Here is a 25,245-nt window from a genome sequence, read left to right on the forward strand (position 1 = left end):
CTCCTCTTCTGTCTTGAGCTGTCGGTGAACTGGCGGAAATCCTTCATGACGATCTCTCAGGACCTGATATTCCTGGGTTTCCGTTGGAACACGATTGACTGCACAGTGTACCTGACTGGACAGGATGGCGGATCTGTTGACCATGTGTCAGGTTTTCATTCAGTCAGAGAGCATGTTGGCCTGGTGGTTCCAGAGGCTTCTAGGCCTCATGGCCTCATGCGTCCTTGCTCGTCTGAAGATGCGAGTCACGCAGATGGCTCTTCGGAGCTCCTGGCTTCAGGCAGTGGACCCGGACACCGAAATGATTCTGGTTCCACCCTGCATGATGACAGATCTCCTATGGTGGTCATCTTCCAGCAATCTGTCGGTGGGTGCTCCTTTTCAGGAGCACTCCCCTCAAACGACCATTACGACCGACTCCTTCCTTATTGGGTGGGGTGCGACGTTGGATCATCTTCAGGTTTTCGACCTATGGTCGCCACAGGACTGGAGCTTCTGGCGATTTTCCTGGCGCTCAAAGCTTTCAAGCCAGTGATTGTGAACAAAGTGGTCCGCATTCGCACAGACAATGCGGTATCCATATTTTACATCAACAACCAGGGGGGTACCAGGTCACCTCCCCTTGTAGATCTAACCATTCAAATTTGGGAATGGGCCATTCAGCACAGTGTTTGGCTGCTGGCAATGCACATTCTGGGCCGACTGAATGTAACTGCAGACAGCGGACGAGCGGTGGTCAGCTACGAGTGGTAACTGAACACGGAGATCCTCTCGGACCTTTTTCGCCATTGAGGCACTCCAGAAGTAGACCTCTTTGCGACGTCATCAAACAAGAAACGTCCTCTTTATGCTTCCAGGAACGGGCTCGGAGCTTCTTCCCTGGGGGATGCTCTAGGGATCCTGTGGCACAACATGAGGGCCTACGCCTTCCCGCATCTTCCTCTGATTCACTGGGCGCTATGCAAGCTCAGGAACATGACAAATTGCACTCTCCTGTTCATAGCCCCTTGGTGGCCAGCCAGATTCTGGTTTTCAGAGATTCAGCATCTGTCCGTCTGCTCACCGATCAGGCTTCTGCTGATTCCGGACCTGCTTCACCCGAGCGATCAGCAGATGTGCCATCCCCTCCCCACAATCATTCAGCTTGGCGGCCTGGTGCCTGAGTTCAAATCTTTAGAAAGTTTCAACTTGTCCGCGGGATCGCTGCTTACCTATCCACTGACTCTTGCTCTTTTTCATTTACAAAACATGTAATTAAAAGACAATTTGCAGGTCTATTGCATCTTTATCCACCTGTGCGCAACCCGCATCCAAAGTGGGAATTCAATGTGGTCCTCACTGCCTTATGCCATAAACCTTTTGAGCCCATGGCTACGGTGGACTTGAAGTTCCTTTCGTGGAAAATGGCTTTTCTGATTGCGGTGATTTCAGCAAGGCGTGTAAGCGAGCTTCAGGCCTTGTCTGTAGAACATCCATTCCTCACCTTTCGTAAGGATAAGGTTGTCTTCCGGACTAATCCTTCTTTCCTTCCAAAGGTGGTATCCGATTTTCATCTGAACCAGTCTATTTCCTTACCCGTCTTCTTTTCAGACCCGGCCTCAGATGGTAAGAGGGTATTGAATAATTTGGATGTCAGAAGAGCTCTTAAGTTTTATTTGGACAGAACATCTAAACTTAGGAGCTCTTCCCAGCTTGCTTTGACCTTCGGAGATCCGAAAGGAAAGCCGGCCTCGAAAGCAACTATCTCCTGATGGATTGCTTCCTTTTTTTCAGAGGCGTATACCGTTTAGGGCCTTCAGCCTCCAAAAGGAATTCATGCCCATCTTGTGTGGGGCAAGCCAGCTGCCGTTGCCTTCCAGAAATATGTTTCCTGGGAAACCATTGCCAGAGCAGCCACATGGGCTTCACCATCAGCTTTTTGTAAGCATTACTGCTTAGCCCTGAGCTCCAGAGCCGATGCTCAGTTCGGTCAGGTCGTTCTTAAGAACCTCTTTCAGTAAGGGAATTCCATCCACCTGTTTTCCTGTGAGGAGTGCTTGGTAATCTCCCAAAAGTATGAAGGAAAGGGAACGGGACGTAGGAATCTAACAAAGTTACTCACCGCAGTGACTACCTTACTCCTAGTCCATAGTCGCCTTTCCTCCATACACCCCCCCGACGTCCCCTCTAATAAGTATCCTCTATTATTGCTTAAAGGTCTCAGACGTGGTGATAGAAAAGGACTGAAGAGCGATGTGCGGGTGGAGCCAAGGAGGACGGGGTTGCGGCCGCGTGCGGTACCCTGTATAAAAGGAGGATGACACATTTTTCAATTTGATGCTTTTTTACAAAAGTGCTCCGGTCCCTTCCCGCTGGACGGAATGTCCTAAAAGTATGGAGGAAAGGAGACTATGGACTAGGAGTAAGGTAGTCACTACGGTGAGTAACTTTGTTATTACTGTGATTCTGGAAATGCATTGGAGGGACAAGGCCTCTGTATCCTTGTCCTTTACTGTTTATCGTGTGTTCTGTCGTGTTTTCCGCGCAGGAGTTCATGTGGGACTCCTGGCGGTGCAGCTCTCTTTTGGTTTGGTGTACAGATCTGTGGGGTTACCCTTATGGCGCCCATGGGTGGGGGTACAACCCTGTGCCCCTAGTGTATGTTTTTGGGCACCTGTGTGCGGCCCACAGAGCAGGGTATGGGCTGGTGGCAGCTCCATGCTGAATTTGACAGGTGCTCTGAGAATCCTCCATTTTGGGATACCCAGGCCCTGTAATTGGGATGAGTAGATTCCTGATGGAAACAAGATGGCCCCCGTGGCCTCTTGCCTTCCATTGCCTGTTACCTTGGTTTTCCTGAAGACCCGGGAAGCCCTGACTCTGTCCCTTCCCCCTGACTGGCTGTTGGGTGGAAGTTCCATATATGGTAGTGTGGGGAAGTACCGACCAGACTGGCCGGAGCCTTCCCAACGACCATATGTTGTGGGTGTGCTTGTGGGTGGGGCCTGGGTGAATGGAGTGTGTGAGGAATACGCATTCTGTGTTGTGTATGTCTAGTATCCGGTGTTTGACACAATGACTGAGACAGCCCTGCCCGAAACTAGTATGAATGCAGTGTGTAGTGTTGAATGGCGTGGTACTTGTCCGAATCCACATTCTGTGTTGCGAGTGTTTGGATGGAGAAGAATGGTCTGAATGCACTGTACGCCTGATTGGCTGACTGACTGCCTGAATGTCCTTCTGAGTGATTGGTTGCCTGAGTGTGACACAGAAGAATGAATGGGAAATGAACAGTATATCTGGGGGCCTCTCACTGCTAGAATTAGTTCAGAAGCTGGAGTGGAAACTGACATTGAAACTGAAGCTTAACCTTGAAGCCCTGCTGGAGGAGAGGTAGTGCTGCTGCTCTACTTCGTCGATCTGAAAGCTACTGTGTCTTCAAGAACTGACCCAGAGAGGACCTGGTTAGGCGACCTCTTCCCGAGCTACGAGGGACCATCGTGCACTGCTAACCTTCGCCGAAGCACCCTGGAAGTCAGCCTACGAAAGACGGTCAGCCCGAGACGGTGACCGCTGATGAGAAACGAAGAGAAGCACCGGACAGCAGTCCACCGCCGTCGACCAGGGTTCGCAGGTTTCAACCGCTGGAGGCACGTCAAAGTTATTTGCCCAAAAGCGGGGACTGCTTGATGCTGTGCCATCAACAACCGGAGCCGCAACGCTCCATTGATTAAGACATTTGACTCCCGGATGCGTTCGTCCACACCGCCGACCGCATTATCCCGCCGGAGAAGGCCAGGCTGAGGAGCATCTGCCTGTGGGTTTCCCGCCAACCAAAGATCGTAAAAACGCTGGACGACTCTACGCCCTTGCTGGGCCAAAGTTCTTCACAAACTCTTTGCGGTCCTGAACTATCGACATCGAGGTACCCTGCACGCCTCATCCTTGCAGGACGTCTTTGACTCGTCACCGATGAGTACCTGCCGAAACGGAGCTGCTACCTCAATGCCATCAAACTTTTCGTCTGAGATCATTGACACCAAGTTCACCTTCTTCGAGGCCCATCGACGATCCGTGGCTCCTGCTTTAAAGGGAGTCATTCAAGAAAGTTCCACGGACACCTCCTCGAGGAACTCTGCTATTCCAGGTACATTGGGGTGGTAAAAACACTTTAGAAGGAAATAAGACTAAATGAAACAATATATGGACTGTGCTTGTAGTCTCTCTTTATTTCGCAGGTTGCCCAGGTGGGGGGGTGGGGATCTCCACATAGAGCTGTGTCTAGGTAAACAGGGCCAGGATTCTGCCAGTTGTTCTAACCAACTGCTTTCCTCCTATGTCTATTGTTGGTTACCTTTATTAATTGATTCGTGTGACATTTGACCAGAGTACAGTTGATGCACTTTAATGAAATCTGAAAATAATTGTGGTATCACTTAGAACTGTATATATTTGCCATTGTAGATTAACTGAGCACAAAGTGAGTTATTGCGATTGTGTACATAACCTCGAACCTTAATTATATAAAGACTGTGTTTTAACTAATACAGTGTGCGGACATTCCTTTGTGGCTGCTTGGGCACTACACTGTACTTAAGAACCAGCCTGCACCACCTCCTGAGAAGCTAGGCCTTGATTGCTTGACCTGCGCTACCCTATAGAGAATCTTGGCTGGGGTCCTCTGTGCCTCTCCTCAGCCATATAGAGAGCAGGAGTACAGGCACCCCCCTCCAGTCTTTACACTGGTTGCAGAGGTGGAATGCTTATGGTTTTAAAAATGTGTATAACCGTGCCATTTACAAAATATCTGCACTTTGTCAAATTGAGGGTTAGTTGTGTGCTAGATAACTGCATTACAAGCAATGGAGTCTATTGTTAATGGTAGATTGACTAGGATGAGCTTAGAGGCTCTCCAGAGTGCTTGTGAAGACAAGGAATTAGTCTTTGAGGAGAAGTTTAGGGCTGAGCTGATAGCTGCCCTGGTGGACTACGAAACCGATTGTGAAGCTCTTGAAGGGGAGGATGTAACCATTGAGGCCCCTGCCCCTGGGGTTGCCATTGAATCTGTTTCCTGTGAATTTAACCATTCCTGCTGCCTCTGTTCCGACCTCCAGTAATGTTTCTTCAGGGAATGCCTTGGAACTTGAGTTATTAAGGATGAAATTGGCCTTTGAATACCGCAAGTTGGAAATAGAAGCTGAGCTTAAGAAAGAGGAGTTGGCACAGCAAGTGGAGCTCAAGAATAGGGATCTTGAACTCCAAATTAAGGACCTTGAACTTAAGAACAAGGACACTGAATGTCAGAAAATCCAGCTAGAGAAAGCTAGAGTGGAGACTTTAGCGAAACCAGTTGAGTGTGTCAGGTACCCAGCCACCAAGTTTATGAAAGATTTGGTTGGTGTGTATGTGGCGGGTTCCATATCTTAAATTCACGACAAAAATGGCTGTGTATACAAAATATTGTGGCAAAAATACAGTGGTTTTGCCGCCACAATTATGTAAAGGATGCAGGGACACCCCTACAACCCCCAGACCCAATATACCATTTAAGAGGAGCGGTGGACACCCCCGTTACCCTTAGATGGTATAATGGGGTACACCTTTAACCGGGTCAAATCACATTTTTTTTTTACAGGCAACATTTTAGACACAATTTTATTACCTGATAACATGCGGAGGGTTCTGATGTCCTCCAATGGATTGAAGCGTTTGAAATGGCTTGTGCAATTCATGATGTTGATAAGATAGATTGGGCTAATTGTTTGTTAAGCAGAGTGCCTCAGACAGGGTATGACTGTATTCTGAAACTGAGTGTGGAAGAAAGGGGTCAGTATGAGTGCATGAAGTCTGCTTTGATTGCCAAGTTTGGCAAGACATCTACCTAATACCTTAAAAGGTTCAGGGATTTTACGAAACGAGAGAATGTGTCTTGGGTTTGATTGGGTGAGTGCTGCACATATGAACATGATGGGGTGGATTGATGGATACAAGGTGAAAACATTTGTTGAATTGTCCCACCTGTTGTTCTTTGAGCATTTTTCTGAAGCATGTTCACCAGAGCTGCGTCAGTATGTTGCTGACCAGAACATTTTGGATCACTTTAAGCTGGCCAGGCTAGTTGACAAGTGGGTCTCAGTGGGAAGGACAAGGACAAAGAAAATAGGACCTCTCAGACAGCTGGAGTCCCACAAGCAATCAGTCGGGTAAACCAAAATCTTCCTCTCCTAAGAACCAAAATTCTAGTGGGGATAAGTCATCTGTGGGTGGGAATAAGAGTACTGGTACACCTGCTGCAAAGCAGGCTCCCAGTGGTTCCAGTACCTTTCCCCACATTTGTGGCACTTGTTGGGACTGTGGGGCTCTGTATCACAGGAAGGGTGACCCCAAGTGTAAAGGTAAGGCACATGGATTCCATGCTGTCAGCCTGACCTACCCTTACCCCATGTCTGAGGTGGAGGCCACTGTCCGCCCCTCCTCTACAGGAATCACATTCAGTGCTCCAGTCGAGATTTCCCTAGTGTCCCTTGGGGCCCGGGACCAGTACGCAGAAGTACTGGTGTCGATCCCACAGAACACCCGTAGGTTTTTGAGAAGTGTCCTCTTGAATGGCCAGCCTTCTACTGGCTTGAGAGACACTGGGGAAAGCATGACAGTGGTGGACAGGACCCTGCTCAAGCCAGAGGACTATGTAGGTGCTCCTCTGAGAACCACCAGGTTAGCTGGTGGGCCTCCCAAATTATCACCTTTAGCCATAGTCACACTCCTGATTGGAGACAAGACAGCAAAGCATCCTGTCCTGGTTCAGGACAATGTCCCTGCTAACATTCTGTTAGGAATTTGGGGTTGATCTCTAATGATCTCCCCATGACTGCTGCTGCAGTCGCTAGATCACCGGTGACACAGGGTCTGGCTGTGAGTCAGGTACCCAAGCCAAAGGCGCGGCCTAAGGCAAGGAGATGGAAGAACAAGAAGGCCACCAGTGGAAACCCAAACTCAACTCCTGAGGGAGAAGAGGCAGAAGACCCTCGTGCGGGAGAGGTGCTCAACCCAGAGGACCACCCCGACCTTCAATGCCTGTTGGCTGAAGGCAGACCCTCCCGGGCGGACTTCTGTAAGGGACAGAGAGAGTGCCACTCTCTTGAGAGTCTGAGGAAACAGGCCCTGTTCCAGGCACAAGGAGAAGTGCCGAGGACATTCCAGATCTATTGGGAGGGTGTCATGGTCATCGGGCCAAGGACGCAGACCTTACAGGGTCACACACACAGGGGGCCCGAATGGACACAGTCCTAGCGTCTTTGACGCCAGGCTCATAAAGAACAATAAACGAGACATTCATTTGGGTCAAAAATATCTTTATTATGGACATAGCACCACATTTCGGGTGCATCATGTATTTAACATTGAAACTTTCATCTTTAAAGCAGCCCCATGTGAACTTTTGGGTGGGGTTACTGCTATTGGGTTGCCTGGCACGTGCTGACTCACTAGGAGTGGTAGGGTATGGCAGGCAAGCCAAGCCTAGTGCGCGTGCCCACGATCATAGCTATATAAGCTGCCCCGATCCCTGAGGCAGGCGATTCGTGTTATTTTGCACTTCCATGCAGCGTAACGCTCACCGCCGCCTGGGATTCAACTTACCTTGGAACTCCTGTCTCCATACTTACCACCTGGGGATCCTGTTCTCACCTGAGCGCGCGCCTTCATTGACATCGCGGCTCACCTTCACATATTTCGGAAAGCTGAAATCTTCATCTTGACACTGCAGCACAACGCGCTCCATTCACGGCATCAGCACCTGCAAATAAAAACGAAAGGCAAGGTTAGACACTTAACAGACATTAAGTTTAAGGTCGCGCCACCACCAAACCTTGCTCTTTCCCTTAAACCATCATTCACCTGTTGTCGGACATTGCGGTTTCATCCATCTTCATCCCGGCCTCGTTCTGTGCCTCCACAGCTGCTTTTGGGCCGCATTTCCATCTATTTGGAAGAACACAGAAGGGAAAATGTTATTCAGTGATTAACAATAACATTGAGAGCAATAATAGCAAGATAGAAAACAGAAAGGAAAAAGACAAGACACATTGAGAGAAAACAGAAAGGGGAAAAGACAAGAGACATTGAGAGATACTTGCCACCAACCAGGAGAAGCATAGTCGCAGCTAGACTGGACTATTACTTACCGGGGATCAGTGAAGGAACTAGATCCCATCAACAAACGCCCCTGCCAGAAGTAGCAGGACGGAGAGCTCATCATCCATACTTACCAGGTGAGCCTTATGGGCCGGTACGTGCCCACAGAAATCGCACCTTGGATAGAAGGGTTGGCGAGGTACAACAATCACCAATCAGTGCACTCCAGTTTTCTCATATCCACGCAGGAGCAGTGTCACCAATTGTCGCCGCCCACAGCTTGTCCGCAGGGGGAGCGACCTGAAGGGGGTGATCTAACTCCTGGGAGGGCTGCAACCGTGCCCCAACACCTCCGCAGAGACCAGGTGAGCGTAACAGAGGGTGAGCTCCTTGTTAGTGAGCCCACAAAGCCTGAACCTGGTGCCCTCAAGAGGTTGGTGGTACCCCAGGTTTACAGGCCCTTCCTGCTGCAGTTGGCGCATGAAGTGCCCTTAGCTTGTTATCTTGGTACCAAGAAGACTAAGCAGAGTCTCTCTGCCCAATTCTACTGGCCCCGGATGGGAGTAGAAGTGGAGTCCCACTGTAGGACCTGCCCAACTTGTCAGTTGTCTGGCAAGACTGGAGGCATTGTCATTGCCCTACTGCAGCCATTGCCAGTGGTTGGCACACCGTTTGAGAGGGTGGACATCGACATTGTAGGTCCCCTTGACCCTCCCACTTCAGGTGGACATCGGTTCATCCTGGTCTTGGTTGATCATGCCACCTGGTAACCTGAGGCTATACCCCTTCGGACTGTTACTGCCAAGGTGGTTGCCAGGGCTCTCTTGGACATTTTCACCCGTGTTGGATTCCCTAAGGAGGTTGTCTCTGACAGAGGATCTAACTTCATGTCTAGTTACATGAAAAGCATGTGGAAACAGTGCAGGGTAACCTACAAGTTCTCCACCTCTTACCATCCCCAGACCAATGGTCTGGTTGAGATATTTAATAAAACTCTCAAGGGCATGTAGACGCTTTGAAAGAGCCCCTAAGGAGGAAATGGGATCTCCTCCTGCCATGCCTGCTGTTCGCTTACAGAGAGCTATATCAAGAGGGTGTTGGTTTCAGCCCCTTTGAGTTACTCTTTGGACATCCAGTGAGGGGCCCCTTGCCTTGATCAGAGAAGGTTTGGAAGCCACCCCTCCAGGTCCGGCCAAGCAAGTGGGGGACTATGTGTTAGGCCTCAGGCAGAGGATGACACAGATGATGGGTCAGGCGACAGCGAATCTCAAGGCCAGTCAGGAATTGAATAAGTACTGGCATGACCTTAAAGCCTCGCAAGTGGAAAGGCCTCCAGGCCAGGAGATCCTTGTGATGGAGCCTACCAAGCCTCGAGCTTTGGCAGACAAGTGGACGGGACCCTTCAGGATAATCTCTCAGATGGGCGAAGTCAATTATCTGGTTTACATGGGAGTCTCTGGGGTAACCTCTCAAGTATTCCACGTCAACAGGCTCAAGCCTTTCCCTAGGCGAGCAGAGGTTTCATGTCTCTTGCTAGCTTCAGAGCGAGAAGAGGATGAGAGTGAGCCCCTTCCTGATTTGCTGCATAGCAACCCTCAGGATGGCTCATTGGAGGGAGTACATCTCTCTCCAGATCTGACGACAGAACAGCAGAGGGCCTGCAGGGCTTTGCTCCGGCAGTATGCCTCTCTGTTCTCACTGACACCAGGCCGTACACCGTGGTGTAGGCACGAAATTGACACTGGTGACAGTGTGCCTGTGAAAAGCAGGTGCTACTGTATGTCAGATACAGTTAAGAACCACATCCAGGCTGAGGTCGCCAAGATGTTGGATCTGGGTGTTATTGAACCCTCAACCAGTCCCTGGTCCAGTTCCGTGGTCCTTGTCCCCAAGGCAAGTTCCCAGGCAGGTACCAAGGGTTGGAGGTTCTGTGTGGACTACTGAGGAGTCAATGCCGTCACCAAAACTGACGCGCTCCCATTGCCCAGGGCTGATGAGCTTGTGGGCGCCATAGGTGCTGCCAAGTTTGTGAGCAGCTCTGACCTTACCTCATGCTGTTGGCAAATAGCTCTGACGGACTATGCCAAGGAAAAGACAGCGTTCTCAACACCTGAGGGACTCTACCAGTTTAGGGTCATGCCTTTTGGGTTAAAGAATGCCCCTGCCACCTTCCAGAGATTGGTCCATCATGCGCTCAGTGGGCTGGAGGTCTATTGTGTAGCCTACCTAGACGACATTGCTGTCTACAGTTCCATCTGGGAAGAGCATTTGACACATCTGGATAAGGGGTTGCAGGCCTTGAGAAGGGCTAACATCACTATCAAGGCCACCAAGTGCCAGATAGCTTAGGGGAAAGTCACATATCTTGGTCATGAGGCAGGAGGGGGTCAAATCCAACCTCTCCCCAGCAAAGTACAGGATGTACATGACTGGGAGACTCCCACTACTCAAACCCAGGTGAGAGCCTTTTTGGGCCACTGGGTATTATCGCAATTTCTTGGCGGACTATGGAACCATAGCTGCACCTCCGACAGCTCTGACTTCACCCAAACAACCTACGAAGGTTAATTGGACTGAAGACTGTCAGAGGGCTGTTGATGGCTTGAAAGAAAGTCTGTGTAGAGCACCTGTGTTGTGTGCGCCTGACTACAGCCAACCCTTTATCGTCCAGATGCATGCATGCAACACCGGAATTGGAGCTGTCTTGTCCCAGTTAGATGACAAAGGGGGGGAACATCCGATCATATTCATCAGTAGACAACTCAAGGGTAGACGACTTAGGTGGGCTACTGTTGAAAAGGAATGTTTTAGCATAGTTTGGAACCTTAGGCGTTTCAGGCCCTACCTTACGGGGTCTGCCTTCAAGGTCCAAACAGATCATAAGCCCCTGAAGTGGCTTATGCAAATGATGGGTGAGAACCCGAAACTGCTCAGGTGGTCCATTAGCCTGCAAGGGCTAGACTTCACTATAGAGCATAGACCAGGGAAGAGTCACGATAATGCAGGTGGCCTTTTCACAAGGTATGTTTACCGTCCGGATGAGGGTGTCTTATCTCGTGGGAGATTAGGCACCCTAACCTCAGTCGGGGGGCGTGGGGTGACTGTGGTGCAACTCTCTTTTGGTTTAGTGTACAGACCCATGGGGTACCCTTATGGCGCCCATGGGTGGGGGTACAACCATGCGCCCCAGTGTATGTTTTTGGGCACCTGTGTATGGGCTGGTGGCTCCATGATGAATTTGACATGTGCTCGGAGTATCCTCCATTTTGGGATGCCCAGGCCCTTTCATTGGAATCAGTAGATTCCTGATGGAAACAAGATGGCCCCCGTGGCCTTTTGCTTCTATCGCCTGTTACCTTGGTTTTTGCGAAGTCCCGGGAAGCCCTGACTCTGTCCCTTCCCCCTGATTGGCTGTTTGGTGGAAGTTCCATTTATGGTAGCGTGGTGAAGTGCCGACCAGACTGAGACAGCCCTGCCCGAAACTGGTATGAATACAGTGTGTAGTGTTGAATGGCATGGTACTTGTCCAAATCCACATTCTGAGTTGTGTCTGGATGGAGAAGAATGGCCTGAATGCACCGTGCACGTGATTGGCTGACTGACTGCCTGAATCCCCTTCTGAGTGATTTGTTGCTTGAGTGTGACCCAGCAGAATGAATGGGAGATGAACAGTATATTTGGGGGCCTCTCACTGCTAGAATGCGTTCAGAAGCTGGAGTTGAAACTGACATTGAAACTGAAGCTTAACCTTGAAGCCCTGCTGGAAGAGAGGTAGTGCTGCTGCTCTACTTTGTTGATCTGAAAGCTGCTGTGTCTTCATGAACTGACCCCAAGAGTACCTGGTTAGACGCCCTCTTCCCGAGCTACGAGGGACCATTGTACACTGCTATCCTTCGCTGAAGCACCCGGGAAGTCAGCCTACGAAATACTGTCAGCCGGAGACGGGGACCGCCAACGAGAATCAAAGAGGAGCACCGGAGAGCCGTCCACAGTCCTCGGCCAGGGCTCGCAGGTTTGCTATAACTGCTGGAGGCCCGTCGAAGTTAGTTGCCCAGAAGCGGGGACTGCTTGACGCTGTGCTGTCGACAACTGGAGCCGTAATGCTCCATTGATTAAGACACTTGACTCCCGGTCGCGCTCGTCCGCAACGCCAACCGCCTTATCCCGCCGGAGAAGACCAGGCTGTCGACGCGCTGAGGAGCATCCGCTGGTGGGTTTCCCGCCACCCAAAGTCCGTAGAGACTCCGGACGACTCGATACCCTTGCTGGGTCAAAGTTCTTCACAAACCCTTTCCAGTCCTGAACTATCGACATCAAGGTGCCCCGCACGCCTCATCCTTGCAGGACGTCTTCGACTCGTCATCGACGAGCACCGCCAGGACCGGAGCTGCTAGCTCAACGCCATCGAACTTTTTGTCAGAGATGGACGCCAAGTTCACCTTCTTCGAGGTCCATCGATGATCGACGATCCATGGCTCCTGCTTTATAGGGAGTCATTCAAGAAGGATCTATTGACGCTTCCTCAAGGAACTCTGCTATTCCAGGTACATTGGGGTGGTAGAAACACTTTAGAAGGAAATAAGACTAATTTAACAATATAGGGACTGGGCTTGTAGTATATCTTTATTTTACAGGTTGCCCAGGTGGAGGGATCTCCACACAGAGCTGTGTCTAGGTAAACAGGGCCAGTATTCTGCCAATTGTTATAACCAACTGCTTTCCTCCTATGTCTTTTGTTGGTTACCTTTATCAATTGATTTGTTGACGTTTGACAAGCGTGCAGTTGATGCACTTTAATGAAATCTGATAATAATTGTGGAACCACTTAGAACTGTTTATATTTGCCATTGTAGATTAACTGAGCACAAAGTAAGTTATTGTGATTGTGTACATAACCTCGAACCTTAATTATATAAAGACTGTGTTTTAACTAATACAGTGTGCAGACATTCCTTTGTGGCTGCTTGGGCACTACACTGCACTTAAGAACCAGCCTGCATCACCTCCTGAGAAGCTAGGCCTTGATTGTTCGACCTGCGCTTCCCTATAAAGAATCTTGGCTGGGGTCCTCTCTGCCTCTCCTCTGCTATATAGAGAGCAGGAGTACAGACACCCCCCTCCAGTCTTTACAATTACGTCTCACTTTGTCAACCATTTGACACCATTATGATGCTTAAACTTTTTCTACTTTATTGTCCAGTGGAATTGAGAATGCAGATATAAAAAATGAGGCTGATACAGGTTGATCATACCTATTGATTCTGTCATTAATATGATTGTAAAGCGCTCTGTTGCTTCCCAAAGCTAGGTCTGTGCTCAGTAAATACACTAATAATAATCACTGATCTGTGCAACCATCCTGCCAGTGTCAATGGCAGCCCAGTGACCCACAAGAAGCATAGTATTGAAAAATGTTGTGTTCACATAAATGTAAAAATATCTTTGCATATTCCTTTTACAGTAGGTTTTCATGGTGCAAAACACTATTTGCGCAGATGTTAAATAGCCCTGTGTACACCACCTATCCCCCTTTACCACTCTGACTCCTTTGACCACAAACACCTTTGCCCTAAAAGTGTTAAGCTCCACTCCAATGATGGCAGCAACCCAAGGTAAGGAAGTCGTTTGGGAGCAGGCCGGAGTATGTTTGAATGATCTGTGGTTGATAATTTTGTACACTTGTTTTTACTTTTCCGAACTGCTACTCTGAATAGCATAAAACATTGTGACTTGTATTTTTCCCCCTGGGACATAACAATTTTATTTTTTAATTCACAGTGAATTAGTCCCAGCTTATGACACCTCTACGTTTGTTCTAGAAAATTTCAGGTAAGCTTGAGGGCATAACATTTGCTTGTGCATTGAATTACTTAGCTTTGAGGTGATTTGTCTCCTTTCAGCAAATTAGTTCTCGGTTAAGACAGAACCTTACAAACATCTCATAATGCATGACCTCTCCTTCTCATGCTGATTCGAGTAAAGTCCCACTACTCTCTAGGCCTTAACATTAAAATCCTTCCAATTTCCTGTTCAACCAAATTGTCTGAGCCAGAGCATATCAGTGAATTACTCAGTCTCACTTCCCTAATTTGCTGAATTTTAAGTATGTTAAGAGGCTATACCACTGTAGTGTGTGCTATTTAAAAAATGAACTGGACATTTGCAAAGTGTGTTATTTACTTTGGGTTGTAGTGGCTAGAAGACCACTGAGAATGACCTGAAGGGCTTGAAGTAAAATCCTGATGTTCTGTAAGTCTTGGCCTTTCACAAACATGAATACATTACATTTGCGGCTCAACCTTTGGGCATCTGGCCCAAACGTAATCCATGCTTGCCTCTTGTGAAGCATGAGCAGAAATGTCAGAATTTAAGCTACCATCTGTATTACAGGTTGTCATTGCTTTTAAAAGAGGGCTAGTCCGGTGATCTGGTCAATAAATCGTTCATAGCAGGATCTTTTTGTTTTGTGGGCGTAGAGATCCCTCTGCATAGCTCAACTCTATTTAAATACTATTGTTTAATTAAATAGTCTAGTTTGAAAACCGTGTTCAATTCATCATTTATGCCTTTTTCAGTGGTCCGTGTCATGTCTTCGTTTTAGAGATCCCCTTAGTTTTGAGCAATAGTGTGTAGGGTTTTCATAGCTTTTTTTTTTTACACTGCAGTACTTTACGTCAGCGAGCGGATCCAGTGTACAGTCCTCCTCTCCAAGTCGCCGGACTCTGTTGGAGGCTGAAGGTTTACCCAGTGAGTGTTGTTCCCAACATTAATGTTGGTTATTGTATGTAATTAATGGTTTGTACTAGTGTTTCTCCAGTCTTGGGTCTTATGCATTCTTGTGTTGAAATATTCTCATTTCTCAAGCTGTAAACTCCCAAAAATCTAAAAGAAACCCACAAATATTGAGAGCTCATGCACTGCTGACTAAGTCTCTTCCCCCTTACCGGTTAAAACTGTGTACCAACGTTACTCGCGAACCAGAGGCTTTTTTTTTAGATTCTTTATCCACCTGTTGGTGAAGGGAGTGTCTTGAGCCAACTCCTGCTTATAATTAATTTGCCAGTTCTATCAGATAATGAAATTAACATTTTGTTCACAGTTTTAAATTGTTGCTATTCATTTGCTCTGTATGTAAGGGTTCTGTGGTGGAGATTTAGTGTGTTTTAATTCACTGTCTTTAACCTTGTGCCCTCAGTGTTAGCTAAAGATGTGTACTGCTATTGGAAAGTAGGTGGGCAAGGAAGATTAACATGTTGTATGTTACTTGGCATTTATATAGCGCTCTATATATCATTAGTATGGCCTCAAAGCACTGGTAGGTTGAACGCCCTCAGGAACCGTAGTTCTGGTCAGTAGAGAGAGATGGTGTCGTAGGATGCGTGGATGCACCAGATATGTGTGCATCTGATGTAATTGCCAGGTGGTAGCTGCATGCTGAGTGTGGTGCTGGAGATATCAGTTGGATGTGTGCAGTCTGGTCGGTGGACACCCAGATTGGGCTCCCGCTGCGTTAGGCCTGAAGGACGCATATGTGAGCGACTAGGCCGGAATGTGCTCGGCTAGCTGCGTTTTATTAGGGTGATGAGGTGTTCATGGGGTAGTATTCGTATGTGAACAGTTAGGCCAAATTAATGAGGGATATAGCTGTGTTCTAGTTGAATGATGGTGTATAGTAGAGTAAGCGTAGTGTTGTGATATGATGGTTATCTTTAAAGCGCCCGAGACCAGGCACGTGAACAGGATGGCAGGGAACATAGAGACCGGGGGCTGGGTTTATACCGACAGGAGGGGGCATACAGATATATAGCAACAGCATGGGGAACAGGAGAGCAGGGTACACAGTGACATACGAATGGGTATGCTAACATTTACATTCACATTTCTATCTAGATGCGACTCAGGCCAATGCTCACAACTCCACCCAAGCGTGGGACATGCTAACATCTGCATCTCTATCTAGATGTGGCTCATGCCAATGTTTGCGACTTCATCCAAGTGAGGCACATGCTTCATCCACAAGTCACATGATGACACTGGCCTTTCTGTCTAGATGCGACTTAGGCGAATGTCACAATTCCATCCAGGTGTGGGACATGCTGGGACTGCGACTCAGGATAATGCTCATGATTTATCGAAGTGTGGCACATGTTAACATTCAAGTGTGGGATATGCGAACAATCACACCTCCATCTAGATGCGACCAAGGCATTGTTCACGGGTTCATCTAAGTCTGGCACATGCTACCATTAACAATTGCGTCTAGGTGTGGGACATGCTAACATTCACATTTCTATCCACATGCCACTCAAGACAATGCTCATGATTCATCCAAGTGTGGCATGTGCCAACACTTACAATTCCATCTAAGTGTGGGACACGTCAACACTCACAACTCCATCCAGGTGGGACATGCTTAACATGCACAATTCTATCAAGATGTGACGCAGGCTAATGGTTATGATTCCAACTAAGTGTGGCACATGCTACCATCCAAGTGTGGGACATGCCGACAATTCCATTCCATCCAGATGCACTAAGGCCAATGTTCATGATTTCATCGTCGAGTGTGGCACATGCCACCATTCACAAGCCCATCTAGGTGAGGCACGTGCTACCATTCACAATTCCAACTAAGTGTGGTACATGCTACCATTCACAATTCCCTCTAGGTGAGACACATGCTACCATTCACGATTGCATCTAGGTATGGGACATGCTAACATTTGCATTTATATCAAGATTCGACTCGGGCTAATGCTCATGATTTCATCTGAGTGTGGCACATGCGAACATTCACAATTCCAGCAAAGTATGGGACATGCTAACAATCACAGTTCTATCTCAGTGTGGGACATGCTGGGACATGCTAACATGCACAATTCTATTTAGATGCAACGCAGGCTAATGGTCATAATTCCATCAAAGTGTTAGACCTGTTAACATTTGCAAATTGCATCTAGGTGTGGGAAATGCTAACAATCACATTTCTATCTAGAGGCGACTCAAGGTAATGTTTGCAAATCCATCTAAGTAAACTTTCTAGTAATCTTTGAGTGCACTATGTGACAGTCTTAAGGGGTGGAATACAATTCAGTAAACTTTCAGTGCACTGTCTCGAATTGTTAGACTAAGAGGGAGGTATGCAATAGAATATCTCTTGGTGAACAATATCTAGATGTGACAGTGTGAAGGTAGTTGCTATCATTGGCAAATCTGTCTGGGTCCTGGGCAGGCTAAATTTCACAATTCCATCTAAATGTGATATTTGCTAACTTGCAGAATTCTATCTAGAAACAACGCAGGCTAAAGTTCTTGATTACATCTAAGTGTGGTGCATGTCAACATTTACAATTCCATCTAAGTTTGGCATACGCAAGCATTCACTGTTCAGAGGTAGGATAATGTAGAGTGGCTGGGGTTTCTGGAGTAGAGTAATTGCTCTACTCCCCTCTCATGCCACACTTACTTTTTTGGTGGTCGGTGCTGGTTGACGGCTGGCTACTGGCTTCCTCTTGCGTCTCTGCGGACACCTGCTGACACTTTCTGGAGCCGCCAATGTAGGATACGCCTTTTGCCTCGCGGCCGTTAGCCACAGGGGCTGCCCGGGCAGAGGGCTGCCCGGGCAGAGGGCTGCCGTGGGATGGCCATTTATGACCGGGTGGGTGGCCAATCAGGTTCGGGGGCGGGCAGGGAGGCGGGACACCAGAGGATCAGGGAAGTGCGAGCAGGGAGAGGGTGGGTGCACAGAGGGGGCAGCATAGGTCTGGGGGCTAAATTGACAGCAAAGGAAGGTCCAGGAGGGTCTTGGGCCACCAACACTCACCTGCTTCCAGTAAAAAACAAAGAAGGTGAGCGTGCAGCGGCACGGGTAATTGGCCCTTTTCTGCATTGGGAAACGCACCAAAAATGACCAATGTAACATGCATTTACTGCCTTAATACTTGGGGGAAGAGGGGGCTGCCTTTATTTAAGAGTGGGACACTCAAGGTTCTGCAGGACAGCACTAGGAGGCTCATGCCTTAACTCCATAATCCAAAACAAGATCTGTGGAAAAAAGGAAATACAATCTAGAAAGAGTATGTCTTCTAAATCAGGAAAAAGGGTAAAGGACACTATCCCAATCCTATATAAGAAGTCTTAACTTCATGCGCGTTCCTGCAAACACAAAATGCAATGGGACCCTCGAGCACTGCTTTAGGCGCTTTACAAATTTCAAACAAACCGGTCATTCAAGCATTTGGATTCTAGTGAGACTTTGGAAATATTTTGTTTTAGCTGCTTTCCTCCCATAGACTTCGATGGACACCCTTTCTTTGTGCTCGTTTAGACACCTGTCCTGACATTTTGGATGTCAGTAAAGCCTTCTGCTTTCCTTTCCTTATCCTTTTGCTCATTCTTGAGGGAAACTGGTTAGTCCATAAAACTTTTTCCCAAGGGCATTTCCCCTTGCACCAGAATTTGTCAAGTGGCCCCTGCTTTTCAGAAAACCAGACCTAGATCTGTGGGCCTGAAGGGGTCCTTGCTTCCTGTCAGCACTTTGCACAAAATGCCGTTGTTGTGTGTTTCAGTGTTGGCATTTTAGTTCCGGCTTGCCAGACATGATGGCCTTAATGGCACAAAAAGTGTAATTGTTGGGTTTCTGATCCGGGCAGCTTCCCAGCTTCATATGAACAAAGTTAAGGATCTGTCACACGTTGCTCAATAAACCTCTCAGCAACTCATAATTTCCAGCTTTTGTGTTAGAAAATATTACTTCCCTCTCTTTCAGCCCTACACATGCACAGATACACACACAGCCTCTCACACCTACTCTCAACCTCCCCCACCTTTTTTATTATCCCCAAAACTTCCTTCGGTCCGTCTCTTGCTGACTTAAAACTCAATTGGTCCTACCCGCTCAAACACCTTACCTTTGCTCTCAAAGCACTCCAATAGTCTCCTCCAACTTCCTCTCCACCTGCTACACCCTCCTGTCTGGCCTCTGGGTCTACGACCTCCTCTCACTTCACCCAAACACATTCTTCTGCAGCTGCTGGCTTTTTATAACCCAGCCCTTCCTGCTCCGGAGTTCCCCATGGCTCCCAAAGGCTCCATAAGTCATCTTCCCCTGTTGGCCAATCCCTACCGGAGCTACTCGCCTACTATTTAGGTCACAACTCCATCCCCCGGGTTTTCCCAGTTGATCCCACGTGCATTCTGGTAGTTGTATGTCAAGATTTCCTCTACTTTGTATCATTTGCCTGGATCACTGATTCTTGTGAAGATTTTGTGAGCTCAGTGTTACGCTCACCTGTTTCCCACAGGGGTGTCGAGCGGAACTGGACAGCCACGGTCTCCACCAACGTGATGCGTAGTGCAGAGATGACTGACTGGACTGGCCCACCTAGCTTCGTCTGCTTGACCCGTAGAAGTAGTCTCCTTATAGTTTTGAATGATGAGCTCTCCATCCCGCGAGGAACGCAGGGGTGCGTTGATGGCCAGTTACTTCACTGGCTTGAGGATATTGGAAGAGTTCTAGACAAATCTTGGCTCCAAACCTCCTGGCGAAGGACCGTAGGTATATAGTTCTTAAGAGTTAAAAAATGTCTGAATAATCACTCTTGTCCAATTCCTTTGTTTATCTTGCAGCTTAGACCCAAAATAAGATAGTCCGGTGGCAGCTGAAAGCGTTCAGGTAAGAGTCTGTGCTATCCCACACTGTCCGTTAAATGATGCCAAGGTTTAACTCGCTGCTTTCTCTTTTCTTACAGGTGCGGCGTAAGAAGATTTGGCGTGCTAGTGAATAATACCTCTGTCGGTAAAGTCAGGTAAGTATATGGTGGCAAGAGATTGTCCTTGTTTGTTCTCTCGGCTCACCTTGTTGTTTTCTTGTCCCCCTTAGGTGCTGGAATGCGGCAACATAATGATGGAGACGGCGCCGGATCGTAGAGATGCTGCGAGGAACGCTGAGTATGGTGCGGCGCGGCGCAGCTGCTGGCGATGCGACGTGTTTAAAATAAAGTATTTTTCTGGTTCTCAGGTGCGATGAATCCGGAATCGGGTAAGAAACCCAATAATGTTCTTGTTCTAACCTTTCTTCTTCTTTCCCTTCTTTCTAGGCGCTCTGGACTCGAGGCGGGCATGGCAAGAGGCTGGATGCTGACTGCAGGCACGGTGAGCGTTACGCTGCTGGATGCAGAATAACGCGAAGCGTGTGCTGCTCTTCGGGCGTGGTTTAAATACCCTCCAAAGTAGTCCCAGGTAAGTATTCCTCCACAACCACACCCGAGTAACAAAATAGTCCCTAGGTAAAGTAGTCCATTCCAAGCCTCACATGGGCTTGGATCTCTTGCAGCATGGTCTGCATCAGGTAAGTGTTAACATATGAGCCTGGCGCCTATGGCGCCAGGACTGATGCCCCATATGAGCCTGGCGCCATAGACGCCAGGACTGTACCCATATAGCCCCTAACAGGGGTTGCTGGGCTTTCTCTGGGTAACATGATGCCTGCTGCCGGGGTTGATGGACTTGGTCTGGATGCCCGGGGGTAGGCATCATGACACTCGGAGAGCTGGCCAGGGCAGAGGCTGATGAGTATTAGAATAGGGATAATGTCAACAATAGCCATGAATATGTTCAGGCACTCTAGGGCGCTCGGTACTAGGGTCTCTCTCAAACCCACCCCACTTCTCCCATGTCTCTTGACAGGGTCACATCCATGACCCTGTCCTGACAGAACCAGAGTAGCAGGAACTGCTGCTCACAACATAAAACGGGAAACTTAACCCCAGCAGGGGCTCCTACATGGGAAGCCTTTCTTCCCAAGAGAATCGCCTCCTAAAAACAGACAACTTTGGTTGCATATAGCTTGAAGAAATTCATGTAACGGTGGAAGTTAAATGAGGGCACCTACCTCTCTCTCTTTGATATGAAGAAAGAGAGAATGGAGGTGTCAGAGTAAATCTGTCAGAACAGCCCAAGCCCCGCTGCTGGTTCCAAGCTGAAGATAGCTTTGTAATCCAAAACACCTACTCCCAGGAATTGGGCCTGGAGGATAGACTATGGTACGGGGGCAATGAAGGAAGAAAGGAGGTACCCTATCCCGCATAAGCGCATAGCTAGAACTGGGCCTTACACCAAAGGTAGCTAAATTAAGATGGTGTAGACATGTTTGGTCGAACGTGAGAAAAACGATTATGGATTCTAAATGTTTTGGTGATCATTTTGTGTGGACTTGTAAAAGCTTCAATGTACCAGCACCTTATTTGAAAAAACACCCATCGAGAAGCTTCAGGTCTCAAATAATAAGAGTTAGGTTGAATTTGGTTCCAACCAATTAAATATTGGGACGGCGACTTAATATCCCACGAGACCAGAGATTGTGTCGTCATTGCAAAATCCAGATTGAGACTTTAAAGCACCTGTGTGTTGGGTGCCCTAATTTGGAAACCTTGAGAATTAAATTTTTATCTGGGATAGGTTACTCCTCTGAAGATGAGTTGTGGAGGAGGATTTTAAATTGTAATGAATTGAGTCTTGAGTATTCATGTCCTAGAGTTTTTAAAGAACGCTGCAGTATTTTTATAGTAGGCTGGGGAACGTTTTAACTTCTTGTATGGATTTTAAAATTGTAAATTTGTTGATAATATTGCTGCTGAAGTGTGAAGTGTATTGAAATGTGAATTTGAGCTTGCACTGGGTTTATTACATTTATACTTTTCTTATTTGTATTACGGCTTTTTAAATACTGTTAAAAGGACATTTGTACTGTGGAACACAATAAAATAAATAAATAAAAAATAAGCGCATAGCTAGGTGGCAAGAAGGTACTGTTACAAATCCAGGGAATTCGTCCCTTCTCCCCAAGGGGAATCCACCCCCTTTCAGAAGCGGGGAGATGAACCTGCTAAGCTTAACACCTCCTAGGAACCGACAGTGTAAGAGGGATCTTACTGGGGGTGACCCGACCCCCACCCCCTTTAGAGGACAGGCAGTTCCTAGAAAGGAATGTGAATAATTCTCCCTATGATAAAAACCCTAGAATCTTTGTTGGCTATGCTGGGTTTAACCTATATGATGACTGGAAGCATCCTGTAAGAATGACCGACCGGGTTTCAGACCCTCTGGTTGCACCAGGAACAAGAACAGAGTGGGAAGACCCACCCCCTGGCCGAAGGAAGGATAGCACGTCAATCACTAGTGCAGTAGAGGGGGAGAGGCAGCCACAGAGCTGAAAACCGAGGAGACCCTTCCTCTGGGAGGTGTCGGGCCATGCAAAACGTGCATGGGGCATAGAGGCTCTGACCACAGAATGTCGACCAACCTTGCAGAGCCTAAGCCAGGACCATCTGGCTGAGAAGAGATGCAACAAGCCACAGCTGCCCAATAACCAGTGGACCGACAGCAGAAACCCACTGGACAACACAAGGAAAGCACAACAAGCTCAGCTCGAAGTGGCGCACTGGGAGAAAGCACTGCTGCATGGGCTGACCTCCCCGATATTTCCAGTTGAGCACTGCAGGGAGACTAAAGGTACACGGTTACCAGAGGAGAGGAGAGGAGAGGAGAGAGGAGAGGAGAGAGGAGAGGAGAGCAGAGGCCTGATAAGACAAGACCAATTCCAAGGCTGGGTAAGAGAAACGAAAACCCCAAGGCAGGTGAGAGAGGGAAGAACCCCAAGGCGCAATGAAGGAAACGTGACCCCAAGGCGGATTAAGGGAATCGAAACCCCAAGGCAGGGTGAGAGAGACAAGACCTCAAGGCTGGGCGAAGGAAACCGGGCCCCAAGGCAGGGTGGGAGAAGTGAAACCCCATGGTGGGCTGAGGGAACCCAGGACCAAACAAAAGGAAAGGGGGGGGACAGGTGTCCTTACTTATATGGACTTGATGGAACTGTGTGAAAGAGAGCTTTAGCCTACCGGCTTAGTCTGTACAGTAGTGGTCAAGAAGACCTTGTATGAATGAGACACGTGGGTGGGTGGTCAGAAACCAGCCACCTTCACTTGACAGGGTCAAAGAGCCCAATTGTATTTTATTTCTTTTTTTTGGTTGCAGTTCTATGTTTCTGTTTACAGTATTGGTGACGGACTCAGTTTAGAGTTCAATTCTGGACAGACGACTTTCTTGGTTTTTGTAAAGACATCCTGACGAGTACCCTATAACTTGGCAAAAATTATTAGCTTTAGGGTAAGGTTACGCTTTGTTAGTGGGAATAAAGGATAGTCCCCTAAAATGTAACAGTTTCCGTCTCTTATATTTTGATGTAACACAGTGCCCTGTTGCACACATCACATAGGCGCAGCTAGGTGCCAAGGAGGTACCCTGTCTCATGGGGCACAAGGGTGCAACTGAGTTTCCCAAGCTGAGGTGGTACAGAGTTCCCAGAGTTCGGTACCAACAGTTCAGTGAAGAAAGTTTCAGTATCAATTCCACAGTCCGAGTCATGAACCCAAATGGTACAGTACCATGGGTAAAGTTCTAGCACAGATCACCAGTGGAGGCGAACAGCAGCCGCAAACCCCCATCCACAACCTCAGCCTCCCGCACTCATGCTGGGATTACAGGCGCGCGCCACCACGCCCGGCAAATGGTAAAGTTCGACAACCAAAGTCTGCAATCCTAGGGACAGTCTGATATCAGAATCCACCACAGTGAAACAAGGAAACCAAACGTGATCCAAAAAGAGGAACGGCAAGGATAGGCGGCATCGGTACACAGAGATCAATCCAGGACAAGATAATATCAGCAAGTGTACTGCAAATGAGTCCAGGTATTCAGGCTGAGGTCACAACAAACGGATCTAAAACGGCAAAAGACAAAAGCATGCTACTGCCAAAACAAAGCTAGTTTGTTGCGAAGTGCTGCTGGAACTCTTGCAGCTCTTCAAATACCGTGGGCTACGAATGCGTTACATCCCCATGCCAATCAGCTGATGTCGCTTGGTGTGGTGCCACATTGCTGATGGCAACACCTGTTCAGGGGTCGCATGAAATGTAGTTCTGTGCGACCTCTCTCTCCCACAGGTGCCTCAAAGGGCCATATGGAGGGCCATATCGAGCACCTTTCAGTTTCGGTCCATGGGTCTGGATCCTGACCTTGGGTCTGGGTCCTGATAGTTCCTCCCACCCCCCACCATAACAGGCCCGTTCCCCACGATTCGTGAAGAAATGATGAATAAGGTCAGGGGCATGCACATTACAAGCTGGCCCCTTTGTGTGGTCTTCCGGCCATACCCCTTACAATCAATGAGGTAGAAGCACCTGCCCCTGTTGACTCTGGTTTCTTGAATATCGTGAACATTGTATTCCTCGTGCCCCTACTCTTTGAAAGATATGGGTTTCTCTTCTGTTAGACATGTGCCAAGATGGCACGGTTTTAACAGACTGGCATGGAAAAGGTGGTGTACCCGGCAAGTGTGTGGGAGATTCAAACCAAGGGTTACTGGGTTTAACAAATGAAGTACTTCACAGGGACCCACAAATGCAGGTAGTTGTTTCCTTTTCCGCAGGATGTGTAAATGTTTAGTAGAGGACCACATTCGAGCTCCTATCACATAGGAAGGTGCTGGAGTCCTTTGGTGGTCTGTTGAGCATCTTGCATGCTTTAGACCTTGAAGATGATGTTGAAGAACATCTGTGTCAGCCTGTACCTTACTTGGAATGGGTGAATTAATGGGAAAGGATGGAGGGTGCAAACTATTTATTGCAAAAAACTGTGTACGACCAATGGATTGGTGTTTGGATTTGTACACAAACTCAGCCACTCCTTTCTGTTTCAGCCAAGTTCCCTGATGCTGAAGATAGAGGCATTGAAGGCTTGTCCGAGAGTGTCGTTTACCCTGCATCTGGCTTTGTGTTTGCGGGTGGTGTCCCTGGCGCCTATGTCTACCATGGACATCAAGGTACACAAAAAGAGGGAGGTGAACAGAGAGCCACGTCAGTTACTATGATGGTTGGCAAAAAGGCAGAAAACATGCATAAATAACAACCTAACCAATATCTGGACAATGAGCAAACCCTGGCAAGGTATGAATCTGGCCATCTTGTAGAAGGTGTCTACTACTACCACCCACATGGTATTGTGGCCTTCTACACATGGAGCTCCTGCGGTAAAGCCCATGGATATCATGTACAATGCGGCAGAGGCATGTTTTGC

The 25,245-nt window shown here is 48.0% G+C and overlaps 1 protein-coding gene across 5 annotated transcripts in view; it reads left to right on the top strand.

Moving 5' to 3' along the window:
- TRIM37 (tripartite motif containing 37) overlaps positions 1 to 25,245 on the top strand; it is a 1,981,866-nt gene that overhangs the window by 935,989 nt on the left and 1,020,632 nt on the right. For all 5 annotated transcript variants that reach the window (XM_069615157.1, XM_069615154.1, XM_069615156.1 and 2 more), the window contains 2 exons: positions 13,891 to 13,941; positions 14,778 to 14,859. In XM_069615157.1, the coding sequence (XP_069471258.1) occupies positions 13,891 to 13,941; positions 14,778 to 14,859 (133 nt within the window). The remainder of the gene's footprint in view (positions 1 to 13,890; positions 13,942 to 14,777; positions 14,860 to 25,245) is intronic.

Source organism: Ambystoma mexicanum, chromosome 9, assembly GCF_040938575.1.
Source record: "Ambystoma mexicanum isolate Mex_15411 chromosome 9, UKY_AmexF1_1, whole genome shotgun sequence".
Taxonomy (NCBI): domain Eukaryota; kingdom Metazoa; phylum Chordata; class Amphibia; order Caudata; family Ambystomatidae; genus Ambystoma; species Ambystoma mexicanum.